The sequence below is a fragment of the Vipera berus genome, assembly GCF_964194415.1.
Source record: "Vipera berus genome assembly, chromosome: 2".
In the NCBI taxonomy this organism is placed as follows: domain Eukaryota; kingdom Metazoa; phylum Chordata; class Lepidosauria; order Squamata; family Viperidae; genus Vipera; species Vipera berus.
Genome location: NC_138203.1, coordinates 236,806,849 through 236,833,289, shown reverse-complemented (window position 1 = coordinate 236,833,289; position 26,441 = coordinate 236,806,849). Strand labels below are relative to the sequence as shown.

The 26,441-nt window shown below is 39.4% G+C and overlaps 1 protein-coding gene across 1 annotated transcript in view; it reads right to left on the bottom strand.

Annotated features, from left to right (window-relative positions):
• PLXNA1 (plexin A1) overlaps positions 1–26,441 on the bottom strand; it is a 408,858-nt gene that overhangs the window by 150,938 nt on the left and 231,479 nt on the right. Inside the window, exon 9 of the mRNA XM_081315906.1 lies at positions 5,884–5,998. Within this exon, the coding sequence (XP_081172032.1) occupies positions 5,884–5,998 (115 nt within the window). The remainder of the gene's footprint in view (positions 1–5,883; positions 5,999–26,441) is intronic.

Sequence of the window (26,441 nt, the reverse complement as noted above, 5' to 3'; positions counted from 1 at the left end):
TTCACGGCTCAATTTCGAAGACCATATAGGAGCCGTGACCAGGGGGGCTTTTGCCCAGGTTCGCCTGGTGCGCCAGTTGCGTCCCTATCTGGACCGAGACGCCCTACGCACAGTTACTCATGCGCTTGTGACCTCCCGTTTGGACTACTGTAACGCTCTCTACATGGGGCTGCCCTTGAAGACCACTCGGAGGCTTCAACTGGTGCAGAATGCGGCCGCGCGAGTTGTAATGGGGGTTTCCCGATACTCCCATGTAACACCTCTACTCCGTGAGCTGCATTGGCTTCCGGTTGCCCTCCGGGTGAAATTCAAGGTGCTGGTTATCACCTATAAAGCCCTACATGGCCTGGGTCCGGGATATCTGAGGGAACACCTGCTGCCGGCATCAAATGCCCTTCGCCCAGTGCGCTCCCACAGGGAGGGTCTGCTCAGGGTCCCGCCGGTAAGAGACTGCCGGCGGGTGACACCCAGGGATAGGGCCTTCTCGGTGGGAGCGCCTGCCCTCTGGAACCAGCTGCCGGTGGAGCTGAGAACTGCCCCCGACCTTCGATCATTCCGCCGGGGCCTGAAGACCTGGCTCTTTGAGCTCTCGGGCCCAGACTGAGGAGGAATTTTTAATTTGGGGTTCTTTTTAACTGACTACAGGGTTAATTTAATATTTTTTAATTTGGTTCTTAATTTTTGTATTTTGGATTTTTAATTCCCTGTAAACCGCCCTGAGTCCTCAGGGAATAGGGCGGTATATAAATATAACTAAATAAAAAATAAATAAATAAATAAAGTCCAAGACTAGTTTGACTGTGTTCTATTGCTTGTGCTTGCATAAATGTTGATAGGACTGAATATCAAAATGCCTTTTAACACATCACACCATTGTTTACAGTTTATACATAATATAGCTTATGGTATACAGTTTATACTTTGAGGAGATATAGGAGAATTTTATGGTCAAATAAATCTGACTGCAAAACAAAACTATTTTCACAAGTTAAACTGGCATTTCAGTATCTTCCAAATATTACTTGCAATATACATAGCTATTAATCCGCACACAATTAGCTATAGGGATGTGTTCTTAATTTGCTCTGTGTTCTTATAGTGAATTTCTTCATAAACAAATGGGCAGATAACTATCTGAAAATTGCACACGCTGTCCAGCTCATAAAACAAAGAAACTAAAAGACAATAAAACTACAATAATGGCCCCAAACAGTCCACTTCACCTTGTTTCTATGAGATACCACGTAGTTGTCTACAGAACTAGCAATGAAGGCAGCCTCAGAGATTTTTTCCATCAGAGCTGGAGATTACTGACATTAAGTCTGTGGTGATTCATAATTGCACCTTCTAATTTTTGTTCCATGTTATAAATCTGTTTGTAGGTTATCTACATTCTAACCTTAAAATCTGGAGAAGGCCTGCACATCCTATGACCCAAAGCCACATGCAGCCACCAAGCAGCCTTGTGCAGCATTTTTTGAAAATTTTAAAAATCCCAGGAAGATTCCATCACCATCACCACTAGTATTTCTTAACTACCTCCCCTCTGGAAGACATGCTGCCGAGTGCCCCAGATGTCTCCATCCCCACTGACTTTGCTGTTGCTGCACAGTTAGTTATTGAACACAAATCAGCACACCAGCTACTCCTAGGTAGCCCACTATTATTTTTAATGGATCAGCGTGGCCTTTTCTGTTGTATGAGCTGTACCTGCTGCTCTAAATGAAATAATGCCGAACATTACTGAACTGTATCCAGACAGAACATTTCAAGCTTTGACATTACAGACCATCACTTCAATATGAGCCATCAGTGTGCTGCAGCGACCAAAAAAGCCAACACAGTTCCGGGCTCCATTAACAGAGTGACAGAATCAAGATCAAGTGAAGTGTTAGTACCACTTTATAATGCCACACTTAGAATATTGCATCCAGTTCTGGTTGCCACAATATAAAAAAAAGATGTTGAGACTCTAGAAAGGGTGAAGAGAAGAGCACAAAGATGATTAGGGGACTGGAAGCTAAAACATATGGAGAGCGGTTGCAGGAATTGGGTATGTCTAGTTTAATGAAAAGAAGGATTAAGGGTGACATGACAGCAGTGTTCCAATATCAAAGGGGCTGCCATGAAAAAAGGGAGTCAACCTATTCTACAAAGCAACTGAAGCCAAGACAAGAAGCAATGGATGGAAACTAAACCTAGAACTAAGGAGTGACAGTGAGAACAATAAACCAGTGGAACAGCTTTCCTTTAGAATTGTGGGTGGTCCAACACTGGAGGTTTTTAAGAAGAGATTGGACAGCCATTTATCTGAAATGTTATAGAGCAGGGGTGTCAAACTCAATTTCATTGAGGGCCGCATCAGCATTGCGGTTGCCCTCAGGGGGCCGGGTGGGTGTGGCCTGAGTGGGCATGGCCTACTGGGTGGGCGTGGCTAAAGTGCGTATGGCCTACTGGGTGGGCATGGCCAGCTCTACATCATTCGCATCAAGGGTGCCTATGGGGGCCTGGGCAGGAGCGGGACAGATCTGAGGGTCTCTGGCAGAAGGAGGGTCTCTGGGCCAGGGCCAAGGCAGCGGGGGCCGTTCCCTGTTTCCAGGATGGCTTCGTGGGCCACATGAAACCACTTCACGGGCCGCATCCGGCCCCCGGGCCTTGTGTTTGACATGTCTGTTATAGAGTTTCCTGATTGAGCAGGGGGTTGGACTCAAAAGACTTCCAAGATCCCTTCCAACTCTGTTGTTCTGTTATTCTGTTATATACTTCCATATTTTAAATTTACCCTTCATTTTGAAGAAAGAAAACGACTAGCACGCATGTGTGGGGGAACCTTTACCTTTATATATACCATATTAATATAATTGCATTGAATTTGACTTTTTCATAACCAGGTATATTTGTCAGCAGCTATTTGAGTTTCTGCAGGCTCCACCTTGCTTTACCAGTGAGTGTAATTAGTCTTATTCTTAAACAGGGCTATTTTCTCCAAACAACTAACATGAAATGTTGCAATATACAGAATTGATAAACCCAAATAAACGTACAGACTTTGCTACTTATCCAAATCAGAAGTGGATAAAGGTCACTTTTTGTGAGATGGTCAGCCATATAAATTTGATATATAAATAGAATAAATAAGCACAAGACAGAAACTAGCTGCTAAGGAGTAGCAAGAATTAACACTTTGCAAGAAATATAAAAGTCAGTTGCTTTATAATGAAGAAGAAACCCATGATGATATAGGGCCACCAGACAGTTCTGTTATTCAAGTTTATTATCCAACGTATCATTAGGTAAAGGTTCCCCCGCACATGCGTGCTAGTCGTTTCCGACTCTAGGGGCCAGTGCTCATCTCCGTTTCAAAGCCGAAGAGCCAGCGCTTGTCCGAGGACGTCTCCGTGGTCATGTGGCTGGCATGACTAGACGCCAAAGGCGCACGGAACGCTGTTACCTTCCCACCGTAGTGGTCCCTATTTTTCTACTTGCATTTTTTACGTGCTTTCGAACTGCTAGGTTGGCAGAAGCTGGGACGAGTAACAGGCGCTCACTCTGTTACACGGCACTCGGGATTTGACCCGCCAAACTGCCGACCTTCTGATCGACAAGCTCAGCGTCCTAACCCACTGAGCCACCGCGTCCCTTATAACGTATCATTAGATTTCAGTATTTTTGTCCCCTTGCAGATCAAAAGCCAAACTCTACTCACGCCTTGGGGAATAAGCCAAGTTACAAAAGCTCAAAATTATTCAAATTATAGTTTGAAGATAGAATTTGCTTTAAGATGACTCATTTCTGCAGGGCATGGGCCCTGTCACTTACAATTATTGATTCTCCTTGACAGTTCAAATGCTTTAATCACTCAGGTTAATAACTAAGGTGGAACAGATATATAAAATCTGAACATTTTTTTTGAAACAGATGTTTTACTCAAGCTATATGTTGCAATTTTCCTTAAGACTTTAGATGTAAACATACATATGGTTTTCCTAAAAGCCAGTTTATAAGTAATTTGAAAGAGGGGAAAAAAACTGTCCGCCATTATAACTTATTTTGGCTGGAAGAGTCCTCTCAGATAATGGAGCAAGAAAAAGAGCTTATAAAATGCCTGAGGGCTAAAATGACAGTCTGATAAAGATGAGAGAAGAAAAGGAAGAAAGGGTCCTAGTGAACATAACCGTGACCTCTTCTGAAATTGACTTGCTGGCCTGTGGGCTTCTTTCTTAATGGTTTGCACAGGGACTCTAAGAGGAAACTACAAAAGGATAAAGAAGTTAAATCCTCTCGTTCTTGAAAAAGACTGTTCCATTCTTAAACAGAGCATTCCACCAGATGCCTGATAAACAAGGCCAGTGTTTATCTAGCAAGTGTCATGCCTGCTTAAATCTCTGGATCAAACTTTCGGGAAGCTTCGGAATGCCCTTCCCCATAACTTACTTACTTACTTCATACTAAATGCCATGAAAACAATACAATTTTTTTTACACACAACAGGTACAGTGAGGATGTCTGTAGACATTTATGAAGAATTACAAAAACAAACAAACTAGTTCCCTTTCTATACCATTTTATATTTTAATTTTATATTTTATTTTAAAAGATTTGTATCTTTATGGCCACCCACCTTAAAACAACTCTGGGTAGCTAAAAAGAATAAAACTATAAACACCATAAAAGCCATAAAAAAATTAAAAACCTGGTACCTCAATTTTCCAGGGTACCCCAACAATCCTGCACAGGCTTTAACACACTACCCCAGGACCTCAATAAAAAGCAAGATTTTAATTGCTTTCAGGAACACTAAGAGGGTGAGGGTCTTCTGGATTGCTGGGGGGGGATGTATTCTATAAAGGAGGGGCAGCCACAGATAAAGCCCACTTCCAAGGTTCCATTAGATGATAATTTTTCAGATAGGGACCTGGAGCATGCCCTTCCTACCCAATCTAGTGGGATGGACAGATATGTCAAAGGCAATCCTGCAAATAGCCTGTTCCTATGCCATGCAGAGGGACGTGATGGCTCAGTGGGTTAAGATGCTGAGCTTGTCCATCAGACGGTTGGCAGTTTGGCGGGTCGAATCCCGAGTGCCGCGTAACAGAGTGAGCACCTGTTACTCATCCCAGCTTCTGCCAACCTAGCAGTTCGAAAGCACGTAAAAATGCAAGTAGAAAAATAGGGACCACTACGATGGGAAGGTAACAGCATTCCGTGCGCTTTTGACGTCTAGTCATGCCGGCCACATGACCATGGAGACGTCCTCGGACAAGCACTGGCTCTTCGGCTTTGAAACGGAGATGAGCACCGGCCCCTAGAGTCGGAAACGACTAGCACGCATGTGCGGGGGAACCTTTACCTTTACTTTTTATGCCATGCAGAGCTTTAAAGTAAAGACCCAGAACTTTAAATTGCAGAAATTTAAATTGCCCAGAAATTAGAAGTCTGTGCAGCTTGCATAACAGGGGTGTAACATGGGCAAACCTAGAGGCACTTAATACTATGCATACTCCTAGGTTTGCCCACATTCCATCCATTTTGTACAACCCAATAAAAGTATATTCACATCCTATCTTTTTTTAAAAAAAAATCTCTATTGCACAGCAACACACTGCAATGCCTTTCAACTTTTCCTTGCATGGCCTGATTTCTAAATTTTCCTTTCTCTTTCTTCAATTCTCCTCAGTCTTTTCTTATTCTGATGGCCAAGTAGATATGGATTACCCAATATTGAATCAAATGATTACTATTGCTTTTGAACCCGGGATTTGATCCTTCTTTAAATGAAATGGGGCTTTGGGCTGTATCATCTAAGTAATGGAAAAAAGAGACAGGAGGAGAAAATAGATGAGCTGTAACACTGAGCAAAAAAAGGCAGACTTGAGTATATACCTCAGACATGTTTACACGGCCTTCAAGGAAGGAACAGTCTGCTGCATTGTGAGTACAAATGTGACGATATTTACACCAGTGGCAAGGGAAGGATCCATTCACACAGGACAGGCAGCTGTAAAAAAACAAAAAAGAAGACAAGCATTAATACTTTCAGAAACATTTTGATTATATAAGATCTTGTCTTTTTCATTATTGCTAGCAGTGTGTCATAAACAAAAGCGTTTCGTGCCATAGACCCAGAATGCTTACATACAATACATACAATAAGCAAAGAAATAAACACCAGGCCAAGAAATGAAAAAAACTTGTACTATACAATGGAACCTGTGGCGACGATTTTATAGGTTAGAAGAGTGGATTAACATCTGGATAGGGCCATAAGTACTGACATCTCAATTGTTGCTGAAAGTCTCAGTGGGCTTTTTGGCAAAATGTTTGCCATATAATACAAACTAGAAGATGGCAATGGGAGAATGAGCAATGGGAAATGTCAATGACCATGTCAATGACAAATGAACCTTACAGGGCCCTCCAAATCTTTTTTCATAGTTTTATGTCCTTAGTTCCATGTTGAGACAACTGAGTTCACTATTGAATCAAAGATGAGAACACTATAAAGAAGCTGAGACACCACCTTCAGTGACTGCAAACACAGAACTTTACAAATGTCACAGTTTAATATTCACATTCCTTAGCCCTTGTGTCAATCGCCTTCTCCTTTCCCCACACTGGGGCCTCATAATGCTTTCCGTGTGATTAAATCTGTGCCCCAATGACCTCGGCTTCTAACTTGGCAGCAATACAATTCTTTCTTTACATCGATATGCACTATGGTTGACTCACAGACTTCGTGATCTTTATTCTGGGATATATGAAAAGCAATTTAAATAAACAGATAGCAAAACAACAGTGCTCCACCGAGTGGAGAAAAATCCTGAAAAATGCAATACAAAGTCATTCCCCGGGGGGGGGGGGATACAGTTAACCAAAATCTGAGTCAGATTAACATTTGAAGAGTATTATGGGTTCTTCCCCCCCCCTCATATTACAATGTCTTCTATTATCTTTGCTTCATGTTGCTTCTATGCATAGTATACCCCTCAAAAGGATGGAAGGCTGAGTCAACCCTGAGCCCCATCGAGATCGAATCCCAGGCTGTGGGCAGAGTTTTGCCTACAATACATTTTTTGATAATTAAGAATTCTTTAACTTCATTTTCCCCAATGACCAAACTTGTAATCTCAATTTTATGAGTTTTTGATCTTCATTCCCATTTGCCCCTGCTTTGTTCACACTGGAGAGAAAGACTCAGGAGCTTTTGGGTAGTCTTCATTTGTGATATATGTAGGGGGGGGAGTGAGGGAACAAAGAGATGAAGTAAGCAGACCTCAAGTTTTTGTTTTAAAATCAGTAGCAGCCTTCTTTCTCATACTGACAGTAGTTAGGCTGCTGCTAATCCAGAAACATCAGATAAACAGACATCCTAGAAATCATATTCCCCAGTCTCTGGTACACGAGGGCCCAATTATACCTGCAAAAACAGAATGCTACTGTCTGGGTTTGCTATAAATGTGCTATGTTTTCAATTGTCATCTTATTCAGGCAAATGTTTTTGATTTCAGCATTCAGAGAAATGAAGATTTGTATGAGGCCTAAGGAGAAACAAAATCAATTCACGTGTTTATATAGCTTTGATGAGCAATGTGAGTAAAGTCTTATTAAGAAAAATAACCAGGAGATGTAACAATCTAATTCAAACCACAGTTAACCATTAATCCACCCATGTTCAGCCCACTTGAGTAGCCAAAGACTTAACAATTTGCAGAAATTTGGTGTCATTGCTAAAGATACCAAAAAATAATAACTATGTTCTGGAAGTTACTTCCATGTTTATATCCATTTTCATTCTAAAACAAAAAAAAAAAACCAAAAAAAACCCCAAACATGTTTATTTATTTCATCTATTTATATATCACATATATCCATAGTCAATTGCATGTGTGATTATGCATTTTTTTAATACCTAGGAATGCTACAATCCTAATTGGTAGGCAAAATATTGATGAATCATTTCATTAATCTGGAAAGAAACTATTAAATATTTTACATAAAGAATGTACGACGTTAATCCTTGCATATCAGATTCAAATGATTTTATGTATCTTGTGATGACAAAAACATTCAGCACAATGGCTGGGCAACCTTGGTTTCCCTTTTTAGAGAAACCTCTATAAAGCCTCTATAAAGTATACCATCAAATACACGTGGCCAAATCATGGGCATGCAATTTTCCACCTATGTTTCAGATTAAGAGCAAAAGCATAATAGATGAACATTTGCTTTGTGGTGAAATTTAAACATCTACCTGCTTCAAAAATACAAAGATATAATACAAAATTCTCGATCCCGTGCACTTCCTTTGAACTTACTGTGCCATATAGCCTTACCCATTGAGCCTAACTGGAACAAGTTTGCTACCATCTGCAAAAAAGCTACCTGCCATAAATGAAATGTATTGTAAAGCAACCTCCTCTTTTCCAATTATTGATAATACCTGTTGCATCAGCTAATGAACCCCCATGAGGGAAAAACGTAAAAATTGCCCAACTTTTGTGTCAAACGAAATATAGTAACAGAAAAAGTTAGACAAGAGAGCACACAGACCTGGCATCCAATCTCATCCGTGAAACATCAGCTGAACTCATTTTGAGATGCCCACAAAAATCAACCGCTCTGATAATCACTCTGTTTATCTGGGGGTGGAGGAGACACACATGACATATGATTTTATTCCCACCTTCCATATTGTATAGCATTAATTCTGCTTGTCACAAGCAAAAATATGTGCCAGTTACAAAGTATGTGAAGGGCGATCAACGATTGAGGGATGTGTAATGGTTGTAAATATGTGCCTGTTGTGAAGCACACAAATGGTGTGCATGTGACACTGCAACAGCTGCAAATGCAAGGATTGGTTGCAAAGTTGTTTTTTTAGCACTGTTGTAACTTCAAATGACTGCTGCACAAGGCAGTGAGTAAGCAAGGGCTACCTGTAACGCACACATGTATTTTATTTCTAGACTTTTGTTAAGCTCACTTAATGCGTGAGCTTTATGCAGTAATATTTATGTTTGAGATTATAATCATGTGAAAATGAAAGTGAATTACTCCAGTGCCAACATTAATTCTTTAAGTAGGGATGAGATAGTTCTATGTAAGAAACTGAATGTAACCTCTGTCGGGGTTATTAGTGGGTAGTCCTATGCACAATGTCTATTAACATCTTCCCTTCTTTTTTTGCCACTGCTAAGGGAAACAAAAATACTTTTACTCTCAACTGATCACCCGGCAAAGATCCACTGAGATTCCTTATTTTATCAGAGTACAAAAGCCAGGGAGACTCTTCATACTTCTATTGAGATATGAATATGTTTCATTCAAAATTAAGCATTATAGCATGTTTGGGAGTTTATCCCCTATATCCATATGTCATCACTATCTGTTTATGTTTCAGTGGCAGGTTGCTTGACTGCCTGACACCATCTGTTCCATCTCTCCTTTTTCGTGGGGTGAACATTGTTTACTGTCAATATTCAGGGACTAAACATTTTTAATGTCTAGAGAAAGTAACTGCATTCCCACAACTTGCACATTTGGTCAAATCGGCTCAGATCAGTCATAATAATAGGCTCAAGCTCAACCTTCCTTTCAAACTTAAGTATTGTTTAAGAAGTAATTGTCAAATCCTTTCATCTAGTCCAAGTAATCTTGCGGAATTTCTGACAAGTAAAGCCATAAATTGATTAATCTGGTCTAGAATGAATGGAAAGATTCTGAAAAAAAAGCTAGACCGAAGTACTATTCCTGTCTCTGCTACAAACTGGTACTTGAAATGTGCTAATTAAATTTCGGTTTGGGTTTGTGAGTTGGCTAGACAGGATTTTGCATTTTTGTAAAAAGCCCATTAAATCTGAGATAATGAGAATGGCAATACCATCCTTCAAAAGTTATGGTTTATATTTTTAGACAATTAAGGCCACTTCTGTTTCTGTCAGTGCTACCTTTTTAAAGTAGGTTTTATAGTATTTGTGTACGGAATTTTTCAAATTAATTATAATTGATTCTCATGCTTGCCTGTGGTCAGGTTCATATGATTTGACATTATCCCGGATGTTAATATAATTCTGGAAGCAGCGCTATATAAAAAAAACTATATAAAAAGCGCTATAAAAAAGTTCTCAAAGCTTCCTGGGAAATATTGGAGGGAACACTGCCCTCTAGTGGAGAACATCTTTGCTAATAGGAAAAAATAATAACAGTTATAGTTATGCTTGCATACATATCTGTAAGCTTTCATGAGGGAATGTAGGATGTAAGAATCACCTAAGGTAAACAATTTATTTTTAAATACTCTCTCAAAAAATCAAATAATCAGAGATGAAAAGCCTTTGCCTGTTAATTACGTTTGCATTTTTAAAAAAGAAGAACTTTTAAAAAAATGTATACCATATTGTTAAGCCAAGAAACAAAGATTTTTGCTCCTAAAGTATCTTTTCATCCTTTAATACACAAACTTCTGGATTCTGCTATGTGGATCTTTTATTTGAAGTCAGGATTACTGTGTGATACAAACCACAATTTATGCTAGTTTGCAGAAGGGTGAGGTTTTGGGGTTTTGTTTTTGTTTTTGACCCAATAGCCTCAATTACCTAACTGATGTTCAAGGACCAGAAAGATGTTGCTGTATTCCAATATTTTCTGGCAGTCTCTGCCCACAAACCTACTTCCTCTAAAGTCCTTTGTGAATGTATTTTGAGTAGAATTAACAGAAGTATAGTGCCAAATAATGTCATCCAACAGCAGCATGGATGAAAGAAATGTGTTTTTTTTCTTAAAAAAACACCTTTAAAAGTCAAAAGAAGCTGTTTGAGTAGCAGGATGCCTCATTCTCGCACTCCCAAGATAGGAAGAAAAAAACTAGGATGAGATGAGTAAATCCACAATAACATCAATAAGAAACAAGGGACAAGGAAGTCGTTTCAGTGCAGGATGATGATGATGATGATGATGATGATGATGATGATGATGATGATGATGATGATGTAAGTTGGAAGGGCAAGTGGCTGGCCAATCTCTTCTTTAAAACTTCCAGTGTTGGAGCACTGACAACTTCTGGAGGCAAGTTGTTCCACTGATTAATTGTTCTAACTGTCAGGAAATTTCTCCTTAGTACTAGGTTGCTTCTCTCCTTGACTAGTTTCCATCCGTTGCTTCTTGTCCTGCTTTCAGGTGCTTTTGAGAAGAGCTTGACTCCCTCTTCTTTGTGGCAGCCCCTGAGATATTGGAACACTGCTATCATGTCACCCCTCACCCTTCTCTTCATTAAACTACACATACCCAATTCCAGCAACCGTTCCTTGTAGGTTTCAGCCTCCAGTTCCCCAATCATCTTTGTTGCCCTTCTCTGTACCCTTTCTAGGGTCTCAACATCTTGGAATCATTGTACCTGTGAAACTATCTGGCTTACCTTTCTTCCATCTATCCAGTACCTGGTATTTCTTATTGCCAGGCTAATTTATGAAATGCTCTATTTCAATTCATTTATAATACAATACTAAAAGAAAAATACAGCCCCAATATTATTTATGACTGGCAAAGGTTCTGTAATAAATACCTTAATCAAAATTTTCCCACACAAATAATATATAACGAAAACTACATCTTCAGGTAAATGTGGACCTTTTCCTGAACTTATTGTTCTTACTGTGTATCTTATAACTCCAGGTTCTTTTGAGGGCTTTTTTTGGATTATTTAAATTTAAAATACATATTTCTTTCAGTGTTTCCATTTCTGCTGCTTAACGCCCCTCAATACTGCAGCTGTTATCTGAAAGGAATATATTTCCATGGCTTCATCCACAGTCCAGATATAACAACAGAGCACTTAATTGAGGAGCAGAAAACACCAAAACCTGTGTCAAAGTTAAGGAGAAACACATTCATCATCCAAGAGAATCAGTCAGACATGCAGATAGGTGAAATCAGTGCAGATCAAATGTCACTGAACTTCAGTGGTCAAATGTACCGAAACTGGATTTATTACAAATAATTTTTAATAAACTCCCTCAAAACAAATAAACGTTCAGTAGATTTACAATGCTTTCACTTTTAACATTGTACATTACATTGCAATATGCATCAAGATGCTAAGGACTGGATTTTCTTTAGAAAATACAATATTTAGTGCCGTGTTATGTATTACAGAGTAATAATCCAAGTGAACCAATAAATCACAAACTATACAGAGGTCTTTACTTCACAGACTCCAATTTAATGTTTAGATAATTAATCTACTGATCAAACTGATAAACCATAGTTGCTTCATTACATTTACAGAAAAGTAAACATATTGTCTGTACTGAATGCATTGCATCAAATTCAACATAAGCACCCACAACTATTTGTAGCATATGTAGATAAGAATATACACGCAGACTATTAAGTAAGGATGATTATAAGCACCAGTTTCTGAGTGATATACATACATTTACAGCCTCTCTGCCCCTTGACAATATTTCCATTTTCTGAATATGAAGCTTAAAATACTAATAGAAAGAATTTTCCAGAATTAATGTTCTCTCCTCAAAGTCCATATTACTATGCTCCTATTCAGGTGCCGCTTTTTAGTTTCTTTTCATTTACAAATTTTACTGTGTAGGATTGCTTACTTTTTCTTACTTTATATTTACAAAACATGGAAAACAAGTTCTTTTATCTCTGGTTTTTCAGGCTAAAAATGTGAAATAATCTGATATGGAAAATGCAGGATTAAAGATCTGGGAAAGACTATTTGAATCAGTACAATGTGATACGGTGGGAGATACCAAACTAACCCTACACACACACACACACACACACACACACACACATAAAAATGGGAGAGAGAGAGAGAGAGAGACAGACAGACATGGATGACAGGTTTAAAACTATAAAGCAGGGGTCTTCAAACTTGGCCCTTTTATGACTTGTGGACTTCAACTCCCAGAATTCCTCAGCCAGCGTGCCTGGCTGAGGAATTCTGGGTGTTGAAGTCCACAAGTCATAAAAGGGCCAAGTTTGAAGACCCCTGCTATAAAGCATGCTCTAGTAACAGGCAGGTTTCAATATTGCAATGCACTCTGGATGCAGAACAGAACCCCGATGCCAAAGGCCACATTAGACCCGCACAAGATTTTTCTATGCAAAATACAAAGCAACTTAAAATTACCACCAAGTCCTTTTATGGCTTGAGTCAAGTTAACTGAAAGAATGTCTGATACTGAATGATTTTTTTTTCCTTCTCCCACTACCTAAAAACATGTTACATGCACATCCTTACATCCACTGGGCACTGGGTCAGCACCTGAATGGCACTGCCTGCCTAGCCACTGTACTACTGTAGGATGGGTGTTGCCATTAGTCTGATGACATCACAGCCCACACCACTGAATAATCTTGATAATGTTGATACTAAAGAAGAATGTGAGAGACACAAGCCCTTAGGTGCCCCAGGCAAGGGAAGTCCAAGGCTGGACCTCTTCCTCCCCAAGAGGAACCAGTGATGGACGAACAAAGAGAAGTTGTTGGTATCAGGTCGATGGTATCATAAGCTATCAAGAGATCCTGGAGAACTAGGAGGGTTATATCACTGCATCCCAAGATTTACATAAGTGTGACCAATGCCCTCTCAATACTATAATCTGCCTTGAAACCAGACTGAAAAAGGTCCAGATAATTTGAACTCTTACCACCCTCTCCACAATTCTTCCCAGTTAACTGAGGTCGGAAAAGCCTCAGGGATTTCCATAGGATTTTCTTAGCTGGAACCCAATTCTGACCAAAGCCAAGCAATTATGTTTGATAGATGCCTAAAATATTCCTTACAGTGGCAAGGGGTCTTCAGGCACCTCCTTAACCAAAAAGGGTCCTGGTTACCCAAAGCAATATGAAGTGTGAAGAAGTGAGCTTCCTTCACCTCTCTCAAAATGGTCTGTGAGAATGACCTTGAGAGACAGGAGGAAGAACTGCAGCCTGGACAGCCACCATGCTGTCTCAGCCCACAGTTTTCAGGAGGATAATAATAAAGAGGGCAAGAGGTACTTTCAGACTTGGAAGATTGTATTACTGTCTTACAATTCAAGGGCAATGTCAGTACTGAATGGTTTGTGCTTCTTGTCTGGACTAGCTCAAAGGGCTGACACCAAGTCCTAATGAAGGCATTTATCTGAAAAAGCTTTGCTCTTTTTTTTCTTTTTTCTTTTTTTTTTGCCAATGTCCCTTAAAGTGCTGTTGTGTTACTTCATCTCTTGGAACTTGATGTAAACCAGTGAGCTCTGTGCGATCCTTGGTTATAGATCTGTCCACCCAGGTATAATCCAGTCCAAGGCCCTTATGTCTGCTCATTCCAAGCTATAGTCAGTGCCTCGGTCATGGGAATAATCTCAAATTCTCTTTGAAACCTCATTGAATCCATCAGTCACTTGGGGTGGACCAATCAAGTCCTGCTTCCCTGCAGTGGAGAGCAGCCATGGAAAAGTCCAAGGAAAAGAGGGAATGATCTGTCTATGGCAAAGAACTGATATTAATATTCCCCAACTCTAGATCACAATTCCAGATCCAATGTATGACCTCCACTGTGTTTGAATGCCATATTTTTGCTTGGAAAGAATATCCAAAACAGTTTATAGTTAAGACAACACAAATAAACTCTAAAAACACTTTTTTATTTTAAAAAAAGGTTTATTGAAACAGGAAAATAATAATTTAACTCTGGTTAATTGTTAGTTTAATGACTAATTTAAATATCTGTTTTTACTTTTATCGCTCTACTCTGAAGTGCCAAGAGACATTGGTTGTCAACAGTAAAACAAGCTTAATTAATTGACTAAGTGATCTTATTTGATTTTTGATTGTCTACCTCAAAGATAAATATCCTATAAAATATACATTTTTACATGAATTGGTTACAGGTAGGGAGCATTATTAAAAATAATAATAATAATAATAATAATAATAATAATAATAATAATAATAATAATAATAATGATGATGATGATGATGATGATGTTGGAAGGGATCTTGGAGGTCACCTAGCCCAACCCTCTGCTCAGGCAGGAAACCCTATACCATTTCGGACAAATGGCTGTCCAGTCTCTTCTTAAAAACTTCCAGTGTTGAAGCATTCACCACTTCTGGTGGCAGGTTGTTCCACTGTTTAATTGTTCTGTCAGGAAGTTTCTCCTTAGTTCTAGGTTGCTTCTCTCCTTGATTAGTTTCCATCCATTGCTTCTTGTCCTGCCTTCAGGTGCTTTGGAGAATAGCTTGACTCCCTCTTCTTTGTGGCAGCCCCTGAGATATTGGAACACTGCTATCATGTCACCCCTCACCCTTCTCTTCATTAAACTAAAAAGGTAAAGGTAAAGGTTCCCCCGCACATGCATGCTAGTCGTTTCCAACTCTAGGGGCCGGTGCTCATCTCCGTTTCAAAGCCAAAGAGCCAGCGCTTGTCCGAGGACGTCTCCGTGGTCATGTGGCCGGCATGACTAGACGCCAAAGGCGCATGGAACGCTGTTACCTTCCCACCGCAGTGGTCCCTATTTTTCTACTTGCATTTTTACGTGCTTTCGAACTGCTAGGTTGGCAGAAGCTGGGACGAGTACCTGGGATTCGACCCGCCAAACTGCCGACCTTCCAATCGACAAGCTCAGCGTCCTAACCCACTGAGCCACCGCGTCCCATTAAACTAGACATACCCAATTCCTGCAACCGTTCCTTATATGTTTTAGCTTCCAGTCCCCCAATCATCTTTGTTGTTCTTCAAAGAATGCAATAAGATTTGTCTGGCATGATCTGTTTTTGACAAACCCATGTTGGCTTTTAGTAATGACTTTGTTTGCCTCTAGGTCAGGGCTTTTCAACCAGTGGTACAGGTACCACCTGTGGTACATTGGCACCTGGCAGGTGGTACACGACCATCCTAGAAAAGTAGCGGGGGAGGGGAATGAGCTGAACCGGTGGTAGCACCGCACAAGCCTAGGCGACTGGTGGTACTCGGATGTTGCCATATCCTAAAAGTGGTATAATGGGTGAAAAGGTTGAAAAGCCCTGCTCTAGGTGTTCACTGATTTGTTGTTTGATTATCTTTTCCAGAATCGTCCCAGGTATTGAGGTCAGGCTGATAGGTCTGTAATTTCCTGAATCCATTTTTTTCCTTTTTTTGAAGATGGGAACTACATCAGCTGTTTTCCAGTCCTCTGGTAGTTCCCCAGTGCTCCAGGATCTTTGAAAAATATAGTTCAGTGGTTCTGAGATCACACCTGCCAGTTCCTAGAGAACCTTTGGGTGTAATCCATCTGGGCCTGGTGATTTGAACTCGTCTAGGCTGGACAGGTGCTCACTTACCATTTTCTTGCCTATCTTAACTTGTGTTTCTATTCTGGTTTTTTATGGCACTGTTTTTGATAGATCGGTCTGTTTTTCCCTTTGTGTAAAGACAGATGCAATAAATGAGTTAAATAGTTCTGCTTTCTCCCTGTTGCTTGTCACCTTCTTGCCACTTTCACCCACTAATGGACCAATCATTTCCTTCACTTTTTTCTTGTTTTTTACATGTTGAAAGAAGCTTTTTTGTTATTTTTGAGTTTGGTCGCAAGCCTAAGTTCATTTTGAACCTTAGCTTTCCTCACTCCGTCTTTGCAGGCTTGGGCTATTAGCTGATATTCTGACTTATTTATGTGCCCCTCTTTCCACTTTCTATACTTGTCCTTTTTATCTTTCAATTTATCCGAGAGTTCTTTATGCAGCCATGCTGGTTTCTTTTGAGAGCTGTTATTTTTCCTCTTTGTTGGTATTGTGCTACACTGGGCTTTTATTATCTCACTTTTCAAAGTTTCCCAAGCTTCTTGAGTTGTTTTCCGCTTGAGGATTCTCATCCATGGAATCCTTCCCAAGCCCTCTCTAAGTTTATTGAAATTAGCTCTCTTAAAGTCCAAGACTCTAGTTTGACTGTGTTCTAATGCTTGGGCTTCCATAGTGTTGAATTCCAATATTGCATGACTACTTCCTCCCAAGGTTCCTGTGGCTTCAACACCTTCTATCATTTCATCTCTGTTAGTGAGAATAAAATCCAAAATGGCTAATCCCCTAGTTCCCCTTCTCTACTTTTTGGGAGACAAAGTTGTCTGCTAGGTTTGTCAGGAATCTGTTTGATCTTCCACTTGGTGCAGAGTTTGTCTCCCAGTTGATGTCAGGGTAATTAAAGTCCCCCATTACTATTGTGATGTGCTTCCTACATACCTTAGTTAACTGACTAGCAAAAAGTTCATCTATTTCCTCTGCTTGGTTGGGTGGCCTATAGTATACACCTATGACAATGTCATTCCCCCCCCTTTTATATTGACCCAAATGCATTCAGGACAATTTTCATCATTGTTGTGCTCTATTTCTGTAGAGATGTAGTTATTTCTTATATAGAGAGCAACTCCACCTTTTCTTTTATTTGGTCTAATTTAAATCCCTCTAGCTGTGTGTTCCATTTGTGGGTTTCATCCCACCATGTTTCTGTAATGGTGACAATATCATATTTGCCCTCATTAACCTGAATTTTTAGTTTACTCTGCATGCTTTTCATACTCTGTGCATTGGTGTATAGACATTTGAGTCCTTTATGACTGACCCTGTGTTTACTTTTTACATAACCTGTATGGTGCCTGAGTTCCCCTATTGTCTTACCACCTATTTGGTTAGTGCACTGTGTGTGGCACTCGCTTTTAGAACTCCTCCCTTACAAACAAGATATTCAACATCTGTATGGACAATTAGGCTGACCTTTGACCTGCTATATACATAAGAAGCTTACTAGATGGGATATCATGCTATATATCTCCAAATATCTTCCTAATTCTACTAAGGAAGCCTAGGGACAATGATTTAGCATTTTTCATCTGCTCTCCTCCTATTACCTCAGTCTAGAACCCATCATTGTTAGATGGTGAGGTTCCTGCCCAAAAAGGCTATCTCTGAGATACAGTCACCAAAATGTCTGTCAGCTTGGAAAGCCAATAGGACAACCAGAAGGCTAAGGGCACACAGTTTTATACTTCAGTATGTATGTTTTTTTGCATGTTTATTGTGTTATAGCATAAAGGATTACTATTCAGTGAACATCTATGGAAGGTGTGCTTGTTAGATTAGACTGAGAAGCCATCTAACAACAGAATGATTCTAGGTATCTTACGCTTAAACAAGGGAAAAACAAAGACTCTATGTACCCAGACAAAAACACTTGATGCTGGTGTTCCCTGATCAGAATAAGAAAATGATGTGTCCCTTTTGAAGTGATTTTGGGAAGATAACAGTGTTGAGGAAGATATAGAAAATTTGGCTAATATATTTCAGTTAACATATTTTGGTCTCGCCATCTCTCAAAATCAGTGCTGTCAGGTCAGACAATCATCTGGTCTGATAGTGCTATTTTAAATTCTGGATTAGTCATAGTAAAGACTATTATCCCTTCATATAATTTTGGAGGAAAATTGATCTAGTGCATATTACTGAGATTTTACTGAGCAGGCTGATGGATAGGCATCTCACTAGCAATGCCTTTTTGGATATTTGGTCCAAACATCATTGAGGCTGGAGAGCTGTTGGAGAGCTGGGGTCGCTAACATTGTGGAGATCCCCTTGCCTCTTGATGAAATCTCCTTTATTACTAATTCTGAAGCCACGTACTTGGTGTAAAGGAAGAGAAATAGGGTAGTCTGGTTTTAAGACAGACAGATAAGACAGCCCAATGTATTATTTTTCATACTTCCTGGCACTTACCCTAGCCTAGCTATCTGAGGTAAATCTAAGAGATGGGTGTTGGAAAACTCAGTCCAGTAAGTTTAGGAGACTACAACAATCATGCTAAAGCTTCCTTGACAAATCTACTTCAGCACTTCATGGTCCTGACACCTACAGAAGTTCATCTAATGGTTTGACATAAAATAGGTCAACTTTTGATTCAGTTTTTTTCTAACTTGGCAAAGAGAAGGGGCTCTATATGTATCCAGGGAAATTAGAATTCATTTCAAAGGGGTAGACCACATCCTCTTGAATCTCAAACTGGTATTGACAGAAGGATTCGTGAATGCTTGGAATATTACCCTGCTAACAAGACTAATGATCCTGTCAAGGGTCTTGTCAAGTTATGTAAACGCAAGACAGAAAGGGCCACTAATACAAATGCTCCTTGGCATTTTCCTTCTTTTTTCTTTTCTTCTTTCCTTTATACTGTAATAGTATAAATCTTGATACATTCTGTTATTTTCTTATTTTATTTATTACTTTATTTGTATGCAGCTTTTATTAATTTTACAAATAATTCAAGCAGGCAGAGAACAATCCAACAAACCTTCCTCCTCCTGTTCTCCCCACAACAACAACTTTGTGAGCTCAGCGGGGCTGCTAGAGAACGGCTGGCCCAAGGACTAGAACTCACCATCTCCTGCTTTCAAGCCTGTGCCTTAACCACTAGAGGGGTAGGCAACCTCGGCTCTTTTATGACTTATGGACTTCAACTCCCAGAATTCCTGAGCCAGCTTGGCTGGCTCAGGAATTCTGGGAGTTGAAGTCCATGAGTCATAAAAGAGCCGAGGTTGCCTACCCCTGCACTAGACCAAACTGGCTCTCAATTTCATTGCAAATTTCTGTGTATTTAATCATGTTTATAATGTGATTAAATTTATGAACATTCTATTATTTAAAAAGCTTAAACTACTGAAAATAAGAAAAAAGTAAAAAAAACTATCAATATTAATAGTATTTTAGGATCGCAATAGTTATTTAACTGTTCATCCAAAATTGAGTATAACATAAAGGTACAGATCTTAGAACGGAACATGAAATTATTGGCACCAAATATAATAGGTTAAAAGTAGAAAATTAAGGAGGGAAAGTGTGCCAGGAATACTTGCACTGTCTGCATACAATCCAAATATAAGATTAATGCTAGGAACAGATTTGATACACATAGCCAGGGGAATAATAAAAAAAAAAATAGGAGACACTGAAAACTGGAGCAGCCCCCTCCCCAAAAAAGAAAAAAAGATGTGAACATTTCAAAGAGGAAAAGATCCAAGTGGCTTTCAGTACAAGCTATCACAATAGTCAGGAAAAAAGGAGCATGAAAGCCTTGGGCAACAAACAGAACAACACAGACTTTCAACATCAAGCAGAAAAGGATAAGGATTTTTGATTAAGACATCTAACAAGTAGAAGTAAATAACAAAAACAAGAGAATGACAGGTGTTTTAAGAAGACTGGAGAAATCACAAGAAAATGTATAGCTAAGGTAAGTAATCAAGTAATCAGGGTAGTGAACTGAGAGAGGCAAACGAGATTAAAGGAAGATGAAAAGAATATGCTGAAATCCTTTACAGGTAGGATTACAGAATGAGGTAGAGAGAATATATTCAATAACTGACACCACTAAAAAGCTGACAAAGGTACAAGGACCAAGTGCAGGAGGAAACTTAACTGATCAATTTAAATATTTAGGCAAAGAGGCAGTTAAAGTGCTAATATCCCTATGTCAACAAATAGGGAATAAGGCTATGCTGTTTAAAAGTTCACAAATATTGACATATCTATACTTGTACCAAAACAGAGAGATAAAAGATAAAGTACAAAGTACTGAAATGTTGCACAAATTCATTGTACAAGCAATGTATTATCTATTTTAAAAGGCAGAATCATATACAGAGAAATACCAACAACAGATTTCGGAAAAGGCAGAGGGACACATCACATAGTTAACTTAAGATGGATAAAATGGAGAACAAGATGATTTCAGCAAGGCCTTTGATTGTGTACTTCATGTCAGAATATGCAATATATTAAAGTCAATAAAGTGCCTTATTCTTCTGAAGAACCAGATTCATAATAAACAGATGATTCACAATATGGATGAGAATGAGACAAGGATGCACATAGTCCCCACATCTTTTCAACTTATACCATAAATATATTTATATGCATGCTAGGGCTAGAAGAAATGACAAACTGGGATTAAAGATGAAACTCTAAACACTCGATGAGTTTGACATATGCATAGAAGAACATGCTGATAGCTGAAAGAAAAGTTTTAGAAAATCTAATTATGAAAATAAAAACAGAGTGAAAATTATAATACCAAGAAATATTAAGCAGGCAGAGCTAATTTTTACCAGCATGCTTAGCAAAATCACAATAGCAATAGGAATGGCACTTAGATTTATATAACACTTCAGTGCTCTCTGAGCAGTTTACAATGTGTACATATTGCCTCAACAATCTGAGTCCTCATTCTAACCACTGCGCCACCACGGATCAACTTTTCCAATCCACTGGAGGAATCCCTACTAGAGCATTCTCAAGAAATGGCTATTCATCATCTGCTGAAATATTTTCAAGAAAGAAGAGTCCACTGTCTTCTAAGGACATTGGTTCCATTACTGAACAGCTTTAGTATTGTTTAATATATATTTTGTTTATTGTATCTTGTCTTCTGAAGTAATAATAAACAAGTCTACGCCAACTTCTGTACCACAGCTTGTACATAACTATCACATCATTCCACGATCTATTGTTCAGGCTTATGTTCAGCACTTCCAATCATTCCTCTTAGGTATTTCCTTCCAGGTCCTTTATGACCTATGTTGCTTTCCTCTGGACACAGTTTCACAGTTGTCAATGTCCTTCCCAAAGTATAATGTCCCAAACGGGATACAGTATTCTAGATATGATCTGACCAATTCAGAGAGGAACTATGCCTTCTCCTGATCTTAACATTATATTTCTATAATGCAAACTAGAGTTGTTTTTCTTTGCAGCTGCATCACACTATCAGCTCATGTTCAGTTTGTGATCCACCAAGTCTCCCAGACCACTGTTGTGGCCCCGACCCCCGCGCCTGTCCTAACCAAGGAAGAGGACTCTGAGGATGATGGGGAGGGACTGGCAAGGCCTCTCTCTCCACGGCCCTCCTCTCTGACAAGGCCTCCATCTCCATCTGAAGGCCGAGAGGAGCAGCCTGGGAGTAGCCAGGCTGGGGGGGAGCTCGAGCAGCTGCAGCAAATACAGTCTAGTGAAGATGACTCATGGCTAGACCCTCGAGAAAGACACAGGGCCAAGCGTTTGCAGCAACATAGGTTGAGTAGGAGGGCCAGGGAGTAGCTGAGTCACTGAGCCACACGCCATAAGAGCCTGGTGGAGCAGTGGGCTAATGCCTCTTTAAGTAACACCAGCTGCCTGCAATTAGTGCAGGTTCGCATCCCACCAGGCTCAAGGTTGACTCAGCCTTCCATCCTTCCGAGGTAGGTAAAATGAGGACCCAGATTGTTGGGGGCAATTAAGCTGACTTTGTAATAATGCCGCTTGTGGGGGGTGTGAAAGCCCTAATAAGCAGGCATATACATAGAATGAAGGCTATTGCTAAGCACATTGGTTTGTGCTTAAATTGTAAGCCACCCTGAGTCTTCGGAGAAGGGCGGGATATAAATGGGATTAAAATAAATAAATAAATAAATAAGGTACAAAAGGGGGTGTGGCTGCTCTCAGAACTTTGTGACGAACAATTTAATTCACCACAGCTTCTGGTCACATCTGTAGGATTTTTCTACCTGTGTGAACCCTGGTCTGGATTTCGTGCCTACGCTTCTTCATCTCTGCTTTTTGGTTTGTTTGTCTGGACTTACCGTACTTGGAATTTCTTGGCAGTTATCTCATGTCAGCAAACGTTTGAGATAACTAGCCTATTTTGGCTGACTGTGGGTAGCTTGCTGCCAAGACTTTATCGGACAGCAATTATACTGTGGTATAAAGTCTTAACCCTTTTGTTTCGTACCTGCTTGTCTGTTTGTTTGTACCTTGAGGGAGGGGGAACAGAACAACCACTTTTGTATGTACATCTTCCCAATATTATTTATTAGATTTTTTTATTCAACCTTTTTTACTTAAGAATTCATGGCAGCAAACATATGTAATATTCCTTCCTCCTATTTTCTCCACAATGATAACCCTGTGAGGTGGGTTGGCTTGAGAAAGAGTCACCCAGCTGGATATCATGCCTAAGACTGGATTAGACTCAAGGTCTTCCTATTCCGAGGCACCTTAACCTTCTAGAATACTATATTCATTGCTTAAATTTTCCTACTCTGCATTTCTCATTGTTGAAATATATCTTTTTGTCCATTGCTCCAGCTTGTCAAGGTCTTCCTGAATATGGATACTATCCTCTTCAGTTTTTACTATCTTCATTTTTTGTTAAGTACAATTTTGATCAGTTTCTAACCCATTATCTGAGTTTACAAATATGTTCCATAGCACAGAACCTAAAACACAGCCATTCAACATTTTGCACCAAGTTTTGATGTACGTATATCCTTGTTCATCCAGTTTTGTATCCTTCTAACGGTAAGCACAGTCCAACCCCTATTTTGCCATCTTTTCTACCAGTATGTCAAGGAAGAACTTACCAAATGATTTCCTGAACTTGGAGAATTTTATATGTACTGTTTCTAAACTATATCACTTTTACCTATCTGTCAAGCAAAATTATCATGAAACGCTTGCTTAATTATACAGTATTGTACACATTTTTAGTTGCGTAAGCATACAGTAATGTACATGCTTTTTGGTGTCTGTATTTTAATTCATTCTCATGTCATGTTGTTACAAAGATCAACATAGGTAGTCTTCAAACTTATGACCAATTATTCAGCAAGTATTTGAAATAATAATAATAATAATAATAATAATAATAATAATAATAGTAGTAGTAGTAGTAGTAGTAGTAATAGTAGTTGTAAGGGACCTTTAGTCCAACCCCCTGATGAGGCAGGAAACCCTATACCATTTCAGACAAATGGCTGTCCAGTTTCTTCTTAAAAACTTCCAGTGTTGGAGCATTCACAGCTTCTGGAGGCAAGTTGTTCCACTGGTTAATTGTTCTAACTGTCAGGAAGTTTCTCCTTAGTTCTAGGTTGCTTTTCTCTTCGGTTAGTTTCCATCCATTGCTTCTTGTCCTGCCTTCAGGTGTTTTGGAGAGCAAGGTACCATCTATACTATACCTGTGCATTTGGTTTTTCTTGCCTAAATGTAGAACCTTACTTTTTTCACCATTGAATTTCATTTTGTTTGATAGAGCCCAATGTTCAAGTCTGTCAAAATCCTTCTGTATCTTAAGCCTATCTTCTGGAGTGTTGGCTATTCCTGCCAGTTTGGTATTGTCTGCAAATTTCATGAGTTACCCATCTATCCCCTCATCCAAATCATTGATGAAGATTTTGAAGAGCACTGGGCCCAGAACAGAGCCCTGGGGCACCCCACTACACACTTCCTCCATGTAGATGCAGTTCCAATTACAACAGTACTGAAAAAAATGGGCTTAAGATCTGTGCCCATTTCGTAGACATAATTTTTGTCACCGGTCTTAAGTCCATTTTTTTAGTACTACTGTCATGTGATCAAAATTTGGGCACCTGGCAGCATACCCACACATATCCACAGTGATGCTACAACTACCCACCTATCTCACTTTACAGCCACTTTTCTTAGGGACTGTATTTCTAGTCCCAATGTGATTGTAAGTCAAGGACTACTCGCTCTTCATGATGACAGAAAATGGTAATATTCTCACAGGATTTGAGTTTTGACAATTCAGCTGCAGTGCAATGTCAAGGGTAAGAAAAGCATATGAATAAAAAGCATTTTCACACTGAGAATTAGGTTACAAAAAAAAGGTTATGTTGAGAAATTTGTGGAAACCAAAAGATAAAGTAATTGGCCAAAGTCAAAAAAATTTACATAATGTGTATATACAGTATGTAATAACTGTCTATCAGTCCCTATTTTCTAACACTTTCTTCTTTACCAAATTAAAATACAGGCAAAAAACTAAAAGCATTTAAGCGGGTTAAGGCAAGTACTGAAAATCCCCAGGGGAGCCCAGTTATTCAACTGCTTAATATTTGAACAACAAACAGTACATGAACAAATCTATTTAATCCAATAAGACAATATTTTTCTTCAAAAATATTTCGAAAATATTATTTTGAAGTAAACATAAAGGTTTCTCCTGACTCTAGGGTGCAAAGCTCTTCTCCGTTTCTTAGCTGAGAGAACCAACGTTGTCCGAAGACATTTGCATGGTGATATGGCCAGCATGACTATATGCTGAAGTTCACGGAACACTGTTGCCTTCCCACTGAAGTGGTATCTATTTATCTACTCGCATTTTGCATGCTTTTGAACTGTACATTTGGTAATTTTAAACTGCAGAAATGTATAAAAAAGGAAAACACACATAAAAACAAGTAGGACAGTTTCCCCCAATCCCAACCTTAACTTTCCTGTCCTTTAACCTACAGTGTCAGTACATTATAATTTGGATTTATTTTATAAAGCAATATATTGTCCCCCAATATTTAGTAAGAAATACCAAACCATGCTTAAAATTAAAGTCTAGTTTCTCTTCCTACATGCTCATTTTAAAAAACCTAAGATAGTTTACCACAAACTTCATATATTTAGCACTGTCCGTTCTTGACATACATGTTTTGGGGTACTCTGTTAGAAACAATATTTCAGTAGGAAATAGATAACGTGTAATGAGAGGTGTAATAGCTATCTAATTTCTAGTACCCTCTAGAACAGGGGTGTCAAAATGGTGGCCTGTGGGCCGGATGCATCACACGCAGGCCACACCTATCCCAGTTCCACAAAGGCAAAAAAACGTCACGATACGTCATGATACGTCACGTGACACGATTGAGTTTGACACCCATGCTCTAGCATTTCATCATGTTGAAAAGATTCAAAGCAATGGACTTAATCCCAGGAAAAAAATTTCTGTAGAGACCCATGAAATAGTGTTGCCCAACAGAGACAAAAGTTGGTAACTCTGTTTTCCTCTCCACTACCGAACCTAACTGGGATGCCTGTTGAATCTGGTACCAGTGTGGGTGTTGTTGTTAGTTGCGAAGTCGTGTCCGACCCATCACGACCCTATGGACAACGTTCCTCCAGGCCTTCCTGTCCTCTACCATCTTCTGGAGTCCATCTAAGCTCACGCCTACTGCTTCAGTGACTCCATCCAGCCACCTCATTCTCTGTCGTCCCCTTCTTCTATTGCCCTCGATCTTTCCCAGCATTAGGCTCTTCTCCAGTGAGTCCTTCCTTCTCATTAGGTGGCCAAAGTATTTGAGTTTTAATAAAAACAATTTCATCAATAGAGGAACAGATATTTTCAGAAGGGTAAAACAGGATAAGTACACAGTTTAGCCTTCTCCCCATACTGCTATCCTCTACTCTGCTGGCAATGGTCATTCCAATGCTCAAAAGTTGGGTCTATAGAATATGCTAATCTCGGATAAAATGAGACTGAGTTATTTGTGCTAGGATTGAGGCATCATATGACCAGATTCAAAGTTTAGGAGGTTTGTTGTAACTTTGACCAATTGTTAAGCCAACAGTTCTAAGCTGAGAACTACCTGTAA